The 16922-nt window shown below is 39.9% G+C and overlaps 1 protein-coding gene across 3 annotated transcripts in view; it reads left to right on the top strand.

Moving 5' to 3' along the window:
• Positions 1-420: 420 nt before the first annotated feature.
• Positions 421-16922, top strand: part of rnf122 (ring finger protein 122) — a 113842-nt gene continuing 97340 nt past the window's right edge. For all 3 annotated transcript variants that reach the window (XM_039768592.1, XM_039768591.1, XM_039768593.1), the window contains exon 1: positions 421-770. In XM_039768592.1, coding sequence (XP_039624526.1) covers positions 746-770 — 25 coding nt within the window. In that variant the 5' untranslated portion in view covers positions 421-745. The remainder of the gene's footprint in view (positions 771-16922) is intronic.

Raw genomic sequence — 16922 nt, 5'->3', positions numbered from 1 at the left:
TATTCCTGTGCGCTCTGTAAAAGGCGCTACATAAGATGACTTACTGCAGTCTAAAGTATTTGTAATCGCCATATACATCTTGTGGGTGCGAAATGCAACTATTGTGCCCGTTCAACGGACGGTTCTCTCTCAGCACCTCTCCTTAACAAATTCTCCTTTCTACTGATATTTATCCCCATCGAATTACGAATTGATTCGTTCGTTGCAAGAAGGATGCCGGTTGCCAGTAAGTCAAACGCCAAGTCTTCTATATTATCTACTGCCAGCCTTGAGATTACTTACGCGCGGCTCTGTCTGTACACAAATGGGCTGGACAGATTTTTAAACAGGCAGTGTGAGCGTTTGTCGGCGATTGGCCGAAGTCGCTGTCAATCACGAGCGGGGGTGGTACTTGTATTAGTGCGTGTGCTTTTTGTTGCTTTGTATCATTCGCGATGTAGCCGAACGCAGGGTGCATCCAAGCGGTCTGTGATCTATAGCGAAACGACTATGAACGTGTAATGAATTACATGCATGCAGATGTTGTCTCGTCCATTATGTAGAAATATTGTGGACAACATAAGAAGACGTTTTTGTTTTTCTCCTTCAGATTCGGTTTGATGCTAGTACAACCGGTAATCATTTACCAGCAGAGAATGTGTTTTTAATTCCTTTATATCTGGGACTTGGTTCACGTCTCGACTCTCTGGATGGTGTGTACTTCAGGTCGCGTTTTGCGAAGGACGCTGTCCGCTCAGTACCATTGATGCACCCTTTCCAGAGGTGTAACGGTAAGTAGAGTAACCGTCTTCGCCGACCGCCGGGGTGCTTCTCATTGCCACTTTTATTTTGGCATTTCCGAGCAATGCGTGGGCGCTGAACGGCTTCCTTCTTTCCATCGTGACGACAACGTCAAGTTCATCGCTGAAGGGGGGGTGATCGTGACGGAAACAAAGCCTGAAGGAACGGTCATTGTCTTTCTGAATGAGCGACCCCCGGAGGGTCTGCGGTTATGCACCTTTAGCGCGCGTCACGGGTGGTACGAGCGCAGGACTTCGTTTAAGGGTCGCTATACAAAACACTTTTATCGAAACCACTCCTTTTAAAATTAAGTAGACCTTTTTCTTTTAATCGTTCCCATTCATTCGGTGAATTATTTCGTCTGCAGCTGTTAGAGCTGACATTCGTGATCTGTCCCCTATTTATGTTCTCTCTCATTTCATACTTTTAACAAACACTTCACTTTTTATCCACTGTTACTGTAATTAATTGTAAGCTAGATGTTGTCTTTTTAAAAGCACGTTTCATTACAAAAATCACTGGTTCGATTCTTTTTTCTCTATATGTTTCTCCTGCTTTTAACATTTTCAGACGCATTTTCCACTTACAATTTACCCACGTAGAGATAACTCGCCGCAACAGGGGTCTGTCTCCTAAGTGGTAGTAGCATTAGAATTACGTTTTAATGTTTTTACTTTATACCAAATATACAGTCTTCATTTAGACTTGCGCACGCACAAAATGTATATCATTACTAACAGTTGATGACTGACATATACTTTTGATTTCTGGGTTATTATAAGTCAGATTCTCATTCTAGTGACATGGAAATAATTCTTGTTATCGTGACTTACTTTTTAGTTCGCCAACTAAGAGTAATATTAGTAATTTTGGTTTAGTGGATTAAGTGCTAATATGGGGACAACAGCTAATCATCCACCCTTTTTCTGAACCCATTTTTTTCTATTAAAGGGTTGCAGGTAGTATGTCCCGCAGAATTTGGTACAAGCCAGAAACCAGTTCATGGCAGAGAACACTCGATCCATCCACGTGCCAATTAACCCAATAAGAATGTCTTTAGGAGGTGACAGAAAACAAGATGACCCATAAAGAAAAAGAACGCAAACTCCAGACAGACAGGTTCAATTTTCAGCCTGATCTCCATGTCCCTGCTGTTGTGAGGCAGCAACAGTCATCACTGCGCCACTTAACCTGCTTCCTATAAATTTATGTCCACAAAGGAGCTCCTTGCCTATTTAGCATTCCTGTTGAGCTGTTTCTGCAGTCATTGTAGGCCAGCATTGTAAGCTATTCTTTGTGTAAGATACACTTTATTAATGGTTACCTATATTTTAAATCACAAAGTATCAAATCACTTACATTTTAAGGAAGTGTTTAAAAATAAATTATAACTTCCATTCAATTTAAAATAATTAAGGTAATGATTCACACTTAATATTAATATTTTTAGCATGAACCAATATAATTCTTTTTATCATATTGAACCCGCAATTTTTAAGTTGAGGCAAATCGTTTAGAGTGATTGGATGTAATTCACTTGTTTTATACTGAAGTTAATCTATTTTTTTAAGTTGTTACAATTTAAAATGGCTTATTGGTCATAAACTGTTTTTATGCTATTAGAAATATTATGAACATAACACATTCCAATGCTGTACTTTGTACATTCATTTAAAAATCTAGTGCAAATACACAAGCATTTTACAGTGTAACTCTTAAATATACAATATTTTTTAAACGTTTCTGAAACCAAATATTTCAAGCTACAACACTAAATGACTAATCTTAAGTTGCTTGAAAGAGAAAATTTCCGTTGAATGAACAACATCAATGTTATACTTTTTTCTGTGTAGCAGTCACATTATTATTGTTACTTGTAAAAAAAAAACATTCAACTCTGATCATTTATTATCCTCTAAAAAGTCCCAAACAAGAATCTCACTTAAAAATCACAAGACTGAGTACAATGTAAAAAGACACCAAGCTGCGCAGACACCCATTCATCTATCCACATTCCAAACTTGACGTTTCCACTAAAGAATTGCAAATGGCAAAATCATTCCCATTGGATACAAGACAGAAAAGAATCTCTAGAAATTATATGAGTTGCACAAATATCATTATTAAAAGAAATAAATATATTACTAAAATGAACAAATATACATGTGTCGTCAGCAATATGATAGGTAAAAAGATTAAGAGGTCAAGAAGTGAATTATTATGTTAATTGAATATTGGGCTACAGATAGACAAATTGGACAATAGTGTCTAAATCAAAAGCCCACCAGCCACCTTCTGAACTTTGGGGTGCGCAATGAAGTATCTTAAGGTTTATGCTTCAGACCCCACACTTTCTCACCCTGAGCTGGTTATTTCACCTAGCCGTTCATTGAATGATGGAAGAAACTGCACTGTGTATTTAGGATTTGTAACTTTCTTTTAATGAAAGCAGGCCAATGTACTCCAGGAATCTCACTGGACTCACTGAAGGTGGTGGTGAAAAGCAGATGATGGCACAATTACAGGCCATCCTGACTAATGCTGCCCATTCCCTCTAAGAGAACATTGATCTGGAGCACCATTAGCTACTGGTTCTTTAGCGGCTACAGGCTGGGTTGTCATACCAGAGATGTCACTTCAGTCCACAGCTATGGCTTTCTCTGTGACTGAAGCTGCAAGTGCTCCGCTTATAAAAATACATTTGTACTTTATTTCTTAATTGTAAAGCATCTTGGGATAGGGTTTTATATAATTAGTGGTAGTCCTTGTACAGAAGAAGGTGTTACTTTAAAATATTACTTGTGGGTAGCGTTCTGGGTCTTTAAAAACGGGTATAGGTTTATTCTTTTTTTTTTACTGTTTGCACTTTGTATGCATTGTATGGTCTGGATTGCTGCTGGAGCAGATGAATGATCTGTCTACTGTGTTGCCACTTTATTAGGAACACCTACTGAATAATTTGTTCATCCTCCATTTGCTTTTACGGCAGCCTCAACCAATTCTGGAAAACACAGAAGAATGCTGTGTGATGCTGACATCAGTGTTCTCGCAGTTGTTATATTATAAATTATCATGGGTTGGATATTTACTTGGTGGCACAGTGGCACAGTGAGTAGTGCTGCTGCCTCGCAGTTAGGAGACCCGGGTCCTCCCTGTGTGGAGTTAGCATGTTCTCCCTGTGTCTGCATGGGTTTCCTCCGGGTACTCTGGTTTCCTCCCACAGTCCAAAGACATGCAGGTTAGGTGCATTGGTGATCCTAAATTGTCCTTTGTGTGTGTCCTGCTGTGTGCTGGCACCCTGCCCAGGGTTTGTTTCCTGCCTTGCGCTCTGTGTTGGCTGGGATTGGCTACAGCAGACCCCCGTGACCCTGTAATTAGGATATAGTGGGTTGGATAATGGATGGATGGATATTTAATTCCCGTAGCTTGTCCCACCAATGGCCTTCAGTTTGACTGAGATCAGGTCCTGTAACTGGGGAAGTTCCTGTATTAAGCTGAATGTACAGCTCTGTTCCCTGACTTTCCTACCCATGTACCATAGTATATTTTCTCACTTGGAGATGCTGTTGCTCTGAAGTGAGGCACCTAATTGCCATGAAATTCCAATATTTTCTCGTAATTAGTTTGCCCCATGAAAGCATACCCCACACTTTCACCTCGCAACTACTAGCCTACATTTGTTGACCCTAAGCAAGATGGATCAATGGGCTACTATTTTTTATTTTATTCTTCAGCATATACTGGTTCTCACATCTTCAATAATCATGGCTATGTCCGCACTAATACGTTGGCATTTCAAAATGCAGACATTAGTGTTTATTTTTCCTTTTCATCCACACTTCTCTGGTGTTTTTAATCCTCCAAAATGAAGTCATTTGAAAGCAATCTCCAGAGGCATATAACTGTGGAAAACATTGTAGTGTGGATTGGTAAAAATGAAGAAATTTGAAAATGTACACTTTAATTGGTTTGTGCTTATTATGTGGTCTTTCCCTAATTGGATACAGCTAATTACAACTTTTCATTCCCCTATTGGTCACCCTTCATAGAAGAAAACCGTATTCAAACATAGCAGGCACAGAAGAGTCGTTTTCAATGGCACTTGTTGTGTTGTTCATCTGTATGTATCTAAATGACATTTTACTGTTTGAATGCTACATACTTGTGCAAAAGGCAAATAATAATTTATTGATTGCTACAGTTTTGCGATAAATCCTGCAGCCAGTGGCATAACCATCCCTTCAAGAAGGACACTTCCTTTTCCTGTTTCCAGCGATACATGCATGTAGAATGTCAATATCATATGTGTCTTTGGTTGTGTTACTGTGGGCTGAGATAGTTTCATAAATAATTTGAAAACACTAGTGTATACAGAGATTCAAAATGCTGTTTTTATATAAAAATGTAGTAGTGTAGACGCTGCTTATGTGATTTTGTTTCTAATCGTGTGATATCCTGTTTTTGTGTTCCTTAATCCCACGTCAAGTACGTCTATTTGTTGTTTTTAAACAGGACTATGAATTTTCAGTTGCCATATTCATCCATGATAAGGCATGTTGTGCATTCAGACAGGCCCTGCCGTTGACTGACAGGTTGTGGCTCTTCACGTTGTGTCGGTTTCATCAGGTCTTTGTGACAACAGTTCTCCTGTTAAATGATGGCTTCCTTGTATATTTATGCTGGCATTTTTGGCCCCAACTACCACAGAAAGACATGTAAATGTTTAGTTTTGGTCACACTTGCGGTTCTACCTGCAATGTCACTCAGTTAGGTGAAGAGGGCTGGCATACCTACCAAAACTTTCACCTTCGGTACCAGCTGTTGCTAAAGGAATATATAGTTTTAGGCATTGCCTATATTTAATCAGCTGATGGATTTTACATAATTTAACTGTATAAATATATATATATATATATATATATATATATATATATATATATATATATATATATATATATATATATATCAGGAGCACAAGTGTATGCATGTTAAGTGCCTTGCTCACGGTTACAATATGAGTTACTGGGTGAAATTTTAATTAGCATCCATTCCATTGTCATTGTCACTAGGGCACACTGCTTAGCGTACACTTAGTCAACATTAACTAACCACAAATAAATAATGTGCTGTGTGGCAGCATTAGGTAGCACAAGTAGATGCAGATACCTGCACTGCATGGGGTGAGTGCTTTGTACTCTACGTCGCATTCCGATTTTCATTAGTGTCTCGCTTCATTTCTGGAGAGAACTAAATGTGAGAAAGGCTGCCTCAGACGTGTTATTGCCATAATGAGCTTCCAGTATTAAGTGATAAACAGGCATTAGCATACTCTTTGTAAAATTGTAAAAGCTTAATGGAATGCGGGGAAGAGGAAAAGTGAGAAGAAAGTGGGATAATTTTAAGGAAGGACTGTAAAGTTAAAGAAAAGAAGAATTAGGAGAGCCATTTAAAGTAAACAGGAAAACAGATAATTTAAATTTGACACTTAAATTTATTGATCTGGCCATCCTTTCTCTAACCTGCTTATCGAGTTCGGGTTTTAGGAGAGCTGGTGCTTGTATGGGTCGCATCAGGTACAAGATGGTGACCAACCTTGGATGGGGTGCCCGTCCATTTCAGGGTACGCTCAGTCATACTGGGACAGTGTTAATTATCAAATCAATTATGTCTTTGGAATGTGGATGGAAAACTGAACTGTTACAGGAAAAACCCTGCATGCACATGGAAACTGTACACAGATAGTGACCAGGCTGTGGAAATGTGAGGTCGCAGTGCTAACCACCGAAGTTCATTTTATTCCTTTGCCTTATTTTTGTAGCTTTGCCCTTTAGTTTACAGTTCTTAGTCTACTCTAATTTACATTCAGTAACTTGCATGTTTTATGCTGCACTGTATGATTGTAAATCAGAGGCAACATCTTGGCTATTTGTATAGGTGGTCTCATTCCTTTGGGTGCTACCTAAAGCTTGAGACCATATGTGATGATGGGGATATAAATTGATCAGTAAAATGAAGTACTTTTCTGCGGACTTGGCTCAGGCTTCACCACCACCATTTGGTACAGCGTCTGCTGTAAACAGCTGCAGGACAGATTGATCTAAAGGCTGATTTATACCTTTGCATCAAGCCTACACCCTAACAATGCATGTAGGCTATGCCGTCGAAAGCAGGCCATACTTCTGTGTCACGATATGCCGATCAGGCACATGCCTGAATGTTACTTGGCTGTATTTGTAGTGCATAAGAAAGGTGAATGATCTGTAGACAGAAGACAGAAATTCTTGACTTCCTGGTGATGTAGGGTGTTGTACCGTGTTAGCTATTATGGATGCAATGAGAAGTCAAGCAAAATGACACCTTTTATTGGCTAACTAAAAAGATTACAATATGTGCGCTTTTAAGGCAACCCAAGTTGCTTCTTCAGGCAAGATGTACTCCTGGTGAGAGTTGCAGTTGTAACATGCAATATCACTAAGATCAGACTTTCACGACCCTGGAAACATTCCCCAACTGTAGTGGGCCATCCTAAGTATCTCCTGGGAGATACCCAAGGGACATCCTCACTTGAAATCCAGGCCTGGCCTTCTCAGTTTGTCAGAGAGGTCATGTGTAGGCCCATATGCAAGACCTCCATTTGCACTATATGTATTGGTGGTCTCATTCTTTTGGTCACGGAGACCATATGTGGAGACGGGGATTTAAATTGACTGGTAAATGTAATACTTTTAATGAGGACTTGGCTGTTGCTTCCCTAACTCTATTTGGTTCACCGTCTCCAATAAACAACCTGCTTAGACTGATTGATCTCACATTTGCCTTTTCCTGTCACTTGTGACATAGACCACAAACTGTTTAAACTTATCATTCTAGGGAGGTTGATTCCCACTCAATATTTAGAGAATGAACCAGTCTTGGCTAGGGGAACTCCATAACCTCTGACTTGTGTGTGCTCAGTCTCATCCCATAAATTGTCACTTCAAACCACAAGACCCTCCAGAGTGCACTTGAGGTCACAGTCAGATGAAAACAACAACTTCATCAAAAAATAAAGAACAGATGCAACTCTGATACCCACGTTGAATATTTACTAAGATTCTGGCGCTCTTTTATTTTGTGTACATGGAAACCATCAACAGGTGAGATGATAATATGCACCTTTTTGCCTACCTCATATGTGTACTTTCTCTCCAATGCAAGACACAAGAGGCACACAGCAACTGTCATGGGACTCTATACTTTTGTAAACTCAAGAGATCTGATTCCAGTACTGTGTGTATGTTTATCTGACTACAATGTATTTTTCAACCTCCTGCAAAAGCTGTGGCTTTTTTTCTAACAAATTAAGTTATGTACCATGTCCAAAGAGCCTCTTTTCATTGCTAAACTCTGATGCGTTCCCACATACAGTACCTGTTACTTGTCCAGTAGTACTCTGAACCAAACCTCTCAACTTACTTGGTGACTCCAAATAGATTCTTTGGGCTCAGCACGATATGAATGTGAATTGCTTGGTTACCAGGTGCTAATGGGTAAATACCACCTAGGTGAGGTTCATTTATATTTTCTGACAATCATAGGAGTCGAGTTTTGAGTTGTCTCACCTCCCTAGACAAATTTTACAGGGGTACCCCTATTAGGTGTAAAGGGTTCAAACTCTGGAGATTATTGAGGTCCATAGGTTCTGCATGTCACTGAGACCAGAGTCTTAGGAGGGGCAGTGAGAATGCGAAAGGTTATAAAAGGAGTCTATCTAAGGAAGAAGAGGAATGACAGACAACATAACAGTGTAAACAGATCTGAACAGATATCAGTTGGAGAAGAGGCTATCAGTTCTGTGAATGTAAACAAATAAAAATTTTCTTGTAAAATTGAGACTTGATGTCATTGTGACGATGCAGGTTTGCTCCATGCTCCCATCCAACTTCTGGGAGCTCTTGAACCCAACACCATCGGTAATATCACTGAGATGAGCTGACAAATGAGGATATTTCTCTAATGAAGCCAGGAGATAGTGCAATCAGTGCAAAGGTGTTTTTATTAAAACAGCAACAAAATCAGTGCTCCACAGTTCTAGTAAATAAATAAATAAAAGCAGTAAAAAGTTAGTATAAAAAAACCCCAAATAAACCCATTAAAATCCAAGGTTAAAATCCAAAGTTAAAATGCAGTCTCTCTAATCACGATCTCAGCACACCTCCATCTCATCCTGCCTGGCTCAACCATAGCTCCTGTAGTCAGCGGAAACCCAATAGTCACAAGCTCCTTTCGGCGGACCTCCGTCTTGGCTGTCTTGAGGACATCACGGCCAGACTGTCCGAGGTCGGCTCTCCTCCCTTCTTCCTTCTCGTTCCCGTAGTCTCTAACCCTCAGATCCATCGGGAGGACACCTGCCTTACTCACTTCACTCCACCCGATCATTCAGTGGGATGGATTAGCCCCTGGAGCGCTACAGCCTAACGCTCCTTCGCAGGGCTCCAGCTCGTGCTGTCTCCTCCTTCCAGTTGGCCAGATCGCAACTTCAAAACTGCCATTCATGTCCTTTAACCTCATTCTTTCTTCTTTTCCTCGACCCATCTATTGATCTCCCTATCCTTTGTGATGGCCTGTATATACACACACCCACACCTCCGTGGGCGCAGCGCCTTAATCACATGTCGCAGGAAGCCAATGAAGTAGTTGCGAACAACTGCACCCACACATGCAGGTGCGACTCGCTCCAACCATTTCAATTAACTCCCCATGGCCCACTGAAAGTGATATGGCTTTACGGATTTAAAACCTGGCCCCTTTTTCTTTGAAGCCATGGACCTGCCATACCATAGTCATTGATTTTATTTTTTGTAGCTTGATATCACAAGGTTAGGTGTTAGTAGAAAATTATGATAACCCCATTGTACTGTATGTATATCTGCTTTCTTAGTTCTGTAAGTACCATGATAGGCAATTCTGTACATGCCAGTTTTCAACTTTAAACTTCCTAAATCAGTAATGGCATATGGCCCAGTGCTGGAATAAGCACCTTCATAAGGATAATGAATAAAAACAATGCTCCCAAAAACCAAAAATCATCGTTGAAGAAAAACGCAGGGTTCACGCTGTAAATAAGGTTGTTATCCTTAACAAAATTTGTAGTAGAATACAAAGGATGTACAGTTAAACATGAATAAAATAAATATACAGTATTTAGAGTTAAACATGAATCAAATAAATGTACTGTATTTATAGAGTGTTTATTGATGGAAAAGTTGATTTTTTCCTAAAGCAACTCCTCTATCTATCTGTCTGTCATATGGTTATTGATCTGTCTATCTGTTATGTAGCACCTTTCATATCTGTCTGCCAGTCTGTTATAGAGTGCCTTTGATATTTATCTGTTCATCTGTTATATAGTGTCTTTATTATCTACACTATCTGTTATAACTTTATATAGTCTATCTATCTATCTATCTATCTATCTATCTATCTATCTATCTATCTATCTATCTATCTATCTATCTATCTATCTATCTGCAGTTAATAGCATGGCTACAGGACATTCTCTTTAGCTCAGCTGATTAAGCCACTTTTACATCTTGTTTACTGCAAAGCTGAATGCAGGGTGGCCAGGGTTTGATCAGTGATGATGAATGCTCCATGGTATTTGTTACAGGCAAACCCAGCCTTGGTTTCAAAATATTCCAAATATTCTTACAAAAGTATTTTTGTGCTGAATTCCAGCATGCATTGAGACAGTTTGCAACTGAGCTTAAAGGGTCAGGGATGACAATCAGGACCTCTAAATCTGAGGCAGTAGTACTCTGTAAAAAAGGTGGACTGTCCATTCCGAATGGGAGGAGAACTACTGCCTCAAGTGGAGGGGTTTAAATATCTTGGGTTCTTGTTCATGAGTTGGGGTAACAGGGACGGTGAGATCAGCAGACAGATTGGGGCAGTGAACATCGTTATGCAGTTGATATACCGATCTGTAATGGTGAAGAAGGGGCTGAGTCAGAAAGCAAAGCTCTTGATTTACCAGTCAGTCTACATACATGACCTCACCTATGGTCATGAACTTTGGGTAGTGACTGAAAGGACGAGATCTCAGGTACAAATGGCCAAAATGAATGCTCTCTGCAGGGTGGATGGACTCTCCCTTAGAGATAGGTTGAGAAGTGCAGACACCCTGGAGTAATACTAGGAGTAGAGCTGCTGACCATCTGCATTTAGAGGAGCCAGTTGAGGTTGTTTGGGAATCTGATATGGATGCCTCCCAGGTGTCGCTCCCTGGGAATTAGTTCATTTGTGATTAGGGCGTGTTACTTAACCCAAATTTTTAATAAAGTATCTATCTATCTATCTATCTATCTATCTATCTATCTATCTATCTATCTATCTATCTATCTATCTATCTATCGATATAACATAAAAGACAATACTCCTCCCTAGTGATGGCGGTAAGAAATCACGTATGAGAAATAACTTAGCTTTGTTTAATGTCAGCTTACACTGTAGATAGTACAAGTTGTTGAACCCGAGGGCCCGAGGATTGGAGTATATTGGTGTTGTCAATGCAGAAATGAATGGCATTCTCATGAGCAGGTGGCAACGTCTTCCATCAGTTTGTTGGCTTCAAAGGTGTGCTGGTCAATGTTCCAAGGCTTTATACAAGGCAACAATACTCTCCAAACAAGGACACAATTTTTGTGCTGACTTAACAGAGAGAAATAGCACAAGGTTACAGCATCCCATAGTCTGACTGTGCATGGTTTCCATTTGTCCTAGTCCATCTTTTTGTCATGTTGCATGCCTGGCAGTTCTTTGTGTCACCTTCTGTGCTTAATCTGGCTATGTTTCTGCTGCACCGCACATGAGTAAAATCAGGTTCTATAAGATATATTTGCACAGAGTACAGTGACATATTATACTTATGCCTGGACCAGCCAGGGGGAGACCCTGGGGAAGACCCAGGGCTTGCTAGGAGGATTTTATCTCCCAGATGGTCTGGAAACACCTTGGCATGAGTTGGCAAGTGTGACTGGGGAAAGGGACGTATGGGCCTCACTGCTCAGGCTGCAGCCCCCCATGACCCAGTCCTGGATAAGTGGTGGAAAATGAATGAATGAGAAGCATTTTTGATATTGGCATAGTCAGTTCTGGTCCTTGAGATTAGAGGAAGTAAAGCAAGACCGATACTCTGTCTCCTGAACTGCAGACTAGTTTATTGCACGGATGCACATCCTGTATATTCATATCCACACCGGGGAGGTTTACATTTCAAATCAGAGTGAGTCAGTCTGTGCATGTCTATGAGTTGTGGGCTGAAACCAGAGCATCCTAATGAAATCTGCCTATGTATTCAATTCAACAAGCATCTGACTATGGGTTTGAACTTGTGAGGTGACAGCACTGCCCTCTGACACTACACTTTATAAAGCACCTATTCTATTGCCAGCTTGTCAAAGTGTACTATAATTAGATGGTTATTATTGATGATATAGGAGGTAGGCAGACTTTGGAGTAGATAACCCGAGAGCTGAGTTGTTATTTGTAGAGAAGATTACACCAGACTCAAGTTAAATCTATTGTTAAATATAGAAGTGCAATAGCGGGAGAAATGTAATTTCTGTAATTAAACTGGAGATATTTTTCTGACTGTCGTTAAGTAAATGTCTGTAAAATAGAGCTAGTGTATGGTTTGCAAATGTATAATTATGTTTGAGGTAACAAAGCACATGGTACTATCTATGCTTCTGCATGATCTATGGCTAATATTGAAATACAGAAAGGTTTGTCTCTTTAATAAAAAGCTCCTGAAAACAAACACAACTCTTTGATCTTGTGGAACTCTGTTAACTCTTCGTTGTCATGCTTCTGTTCAGTTAATTTTACTCAGTATTGCATTTTAGCAGTATATTGTAATTACTGAATCTGATCATGTGATTTGTTAAAAAACATCTATAAATGAGTGAATCTTTTTAAATTTTCTGTTTTTTTGCCCACAGCCAAGTGCTTTTGCCCCAGATTGATGCCTGGCTGGGATGCCCTCTCTGTAGTGTTTACACATTCTCTGCATATCTGCATGGCTTTCTCTTAGAATCTGAAGATATGCAGTTAGCTCTAATAGCTAATTTAAAATGAATGTGCAAGACTATGCTTGTGTCTGGCTTGTGCCTGGCTGTTGTTGATTTAAGAGCCGGTTTCTTTGTTTATCCTATTAACTCTATTAATAGACATCAGTTCCCTACAATGCTGAACAGTGAAACTGGTATAAAAATGAGTGACCAGATCGTAGTCTTCAGAAATGACAGTGGTGTTGGTGAGGCCAGCAGGGAGTGCTTACCCTGTGGTCTGTATTTGGATCTCAGTGCTCTAGTGCAGAGACGGGGATACTGTGCTGTGAAAATGTGGCGTCATCCTCCGGATGAGATGTGAAATTGAGGTCCTGACTCTTGGTGGATGCAAAAGATCCCTGGGCATCCTTTGTAAAGAGTAGGGTGTATCTAGTATCCTGGCTAAGTTGCCCACCATTCTAGTCATTCTGGCTGCCTAACCATAACCTGTCTCTAATGGACTATCTATTTCTCAACCCTTTACTACCTAACAGCTAATGTGAGTGCCCTGGCACAAAATGGCTACCATCGTAACATTTAAGTGGATGCTACACATTAGTGATGGCTAAAGTGGTTCCCCTTCTCACTATTTAAAGTGCTTTGAGTAGTGAGAGAAGTGCTATATAAATGTAAAGTGTTATAATTATTATTATTTATCAGAGCTACACTGTATGCTTGATATTTTAATGTAAAGTTGTACTGGCCAACAAGACGTTATCAGGGCTAAAGGCACTACCAACATTACTAAAAGGGAGAGCAATGTCAGACAACAAACTTCAAAAGAGGGTACAGCACTTACAAATGGAGAGTCCTGTATACACCTCAGTGAGATGATATGGACTGCTAGGGGTTGACCACCCTATAAGTTATGATACTCTAGATGGGCTAAAGGCAGAGTGAACACTTTAGCTGTGAGGAGGCTGTGGCTGTGCCCGAACCTCTGCTTACAGAGCAAGTACCACCCAAGGAGAATGTGAAACCTCCTAGGTAGCCAATGGGAGCAGAGTGCCAGTACCTGTGCAAGCTGGGGTCATGTTGCCCATTCATGGGTGAGTTTGAGGTACCAAAACTGAGAGGCTGCCAGAGAGAGACCCACCCCTTTATGTGTCTGTGACAGATTAGGGCTCTCTCGCTCCCTTGTACCCTCAGACACCACGTCAGACACCAGGTAAAAGTCCAATAATAATATTTATTATTATAAATAAGTGCACAAAGCACCCTCCACTCCCAAATACTCAATAAACAATACAATACAATAATCCAATCCTCCAAACTCCCAGACGCTTAGCCACCCTGCCTCCCAACTCAGCTCATCTGTCTGGGATCTCCCACAGTCCTTTATATTCCTTGACCCGGAAGTGTTTGAGCCCTCAGTCCATGTGATTATCCAAAACTTCTGGGTTGGGTAATTTTCTCTTTTTCTTCAGCCCGGAAGTATATCATTCCTTCCGTTTCCGCAATTGTGAATTACTTCTGGGCTATAAGGAAAGTATAAGTCCCTGGGCCTCCCTGCAGCGTCCTCTGGTGGCCCCCATGGTATCCAACAAGGCTGTGGTGAAAAACTACAAGTTCCATGATGCCCTGCTGGAATTCGGAGCCCTTCCATGTTGCAGGGATGGCTCCATCTGGTGGTTTGGGGGTGTTGGCCGGGATACACGGCCAGCAGTCCCTCACAGTGTCATAGAAGGTTCAGGGGTGCAGAAGGATCTAGGAGTGCTAGAGGCAGCTCATTCTGATGCGAGCATTAGGAACTAATTTCAGGGGGTTACGAATAAGGGTTCTGTATCTGCAAAAATACAGACCGTTGATGAGAAAGAGAGTTGGGGCAGTGAAGTGAAAACAATGTTTTGTAATTGTGTTAGTTGATTAAATTTAAGTTTATTTTTGTGTTCACAGTGCATATTTACAACTATGACACCTGTATATAAAAGGTAAATTATTAAATCATGCAATATCTACTCTATATATAAAATCCTAAGCCTAAAAGTGCAACAATTTTGTGCAACTTTTTTACTATATGTCATGTTTTTTGTCATGCTTTAAATCTGGCTTATTTTAAAACCTACATATATATGTTTGGTATCATTCTTTTCAGAATGTATCGAACTTTAATATGATGTTGTTAGATTTTCAGATTCTTATTCTGTTTTTAAATTATAAACTAAAAAATATGAAAAACTCACCTCCCGCGAGATGAAACTTAACCAAGAATGCCAAAAGATTTATCCACGCCTGGGGCGGGAAATGAAAGACAAAGAGTAGGGCAGCTGCTGTACAGGTTTTTAAATATTCAAAGTGCCACGCGAGATGCAGATCACACGGCACAGCAGCAGCAGCAGCAGCAAACCAGCAGCTAATCGAGCAAAGAGTAGGTTAAAAAAAAAACTGCATTTGTTTCCCTTTGTATCACCATTTAAGAGGGGGGTTTCGGAGGAGCGACCACGTCTCCTTGGGGTGTGTTCAGCCCCCTCTTCACAACGCGAGCAGTAGACTGGCCACAACTGTGGGATGGGCACCGAAGTTTATAGATATAAGCACATAAAGTATTATTATTAAAATATATTATTATTAAACCCAGTGTAACATAATTAATCTCAATGATTAATTAAACATGACAATATAAAGTCCTTTAGCATTCTATTTGAGAGAAGTATACTTTATATGATAACTGAGGAGAGGAGTGATGTGTGAGAAGCCATGTAAAAAATAGGGAAAGTGCAGGAAAATCAGCAGATCAGACCTCATATACAGATCTGTTTGTGTTCATTGAAGGTAGTGTGGACAGGCAGTGTTTGCTCAGAATATAAAAAGTCAAATGATTGCATTTTTGTTATTATGGGTTGTGCAATTTTGTCAGGGTGGATAATTTCACAGCATTAGAATTTGTAAGAATAAGATACAGCTGAAGCAGGCTGTGGTGTAGATCATTATTAATGATTCTGGAAGACAAATATCTCACACATGCATTCTGTCACACAAGGGTGGCTTCAGTGACAAGAGGGAAAACTACCGCAGTCCAACTATTTGTTTTATTCAATATGCAAGGTAAATTGTGTCCTGGCTGGTTTATATCAATTCATATCTTACTGTGATTAAAAAGGTCTTAACAGCAAATACACTTCCGAACGTAACTTACACAGGAAAATGGCATAGGTTGTAAAGGAATGCATTAGCAAAAGGGAAAAGGGCAAATTTTAAATTCCATTATAAAAAATAAAAATGTTTGAAACTTAGGAATTTAATCATGGCTTGGATTTGCGGGGGTTGCATCTATTATTTTAAAATCCCACAAGATTTTACTTAATTAATAAAGTTGGAAAATCACTGATATTTCAAGGCAAAAATGATTTCAGTTATTGCAAATTGTATCCCATTATAGAATTAGTGCAGAGATAAACATATGTGATCTGTGCATAGTTTGAGAGCATGATGATGAGACCAGTCAGCACTGACTTGTAATGGTTTACCTTGTAGTGTCACACATTTAAATGATGGAGTTGAAAATGACTGCATGATTAATCACTTTTTAATACCGTTTCATATGAAGCCTCATTAAAGGAAGACACACTTTGAATTCAGCCTTTGAGTGTAATGAACATGGCTACAGTTTTCTGTCCAACCATCCATCCAGTATACTAGGTATGAGGCAGACAGGGCACCTCAGTCTCACACATCCACATTTACTAATAAGGGAACCGATTTAGAGTCATCCAAGAATCTAAGCTGAATGTGTTTGGGATGTGGAGGGACAGAAGTATCTGGAAGAAAACTCCATGCTGACAGTGACAGCTCCTGTTGTAGGGAGCAAAAATCAAGGTAACCTTCATACCAAGTAAGCATTTATTCAGTGTTTTCTGTAGCGTATGTGGTCTCATAATTTATGCACAATGCAAATTAATCTAACAATACAATGAGCAGTTAGCAGAGCTGCTGAAACAGCACACTTCATGAGCGAAAACAAATCAGCTCTAAATTTGTGTTGTTCCTTTGATTTTGGATGTAGTAAATGAAGTAGAAAGTAAAAGTGCATATGATGTTTATTTAAATTGTATA

The sequence above is a fragment of the Polypterus senegalus genome, chromosome 11 (genome assembly GCF_016835505.1).
Source record: "Polypterus senegalus isolate Bchr_013 chromosome 11, ASM1683550v1, whole genome shotgun sequence".
NCBI classification, from domain to species: Eukaryota; Metazoa; Chordata; class Cladistia; order Polypteriformes; family Polypteridae; genus Polypterus; species Polypterus senegalus.
Note: the sequence above shows the minus strand (reverse complement) of the source record. Positions and strands in the feature narration are given on the sequence as shown.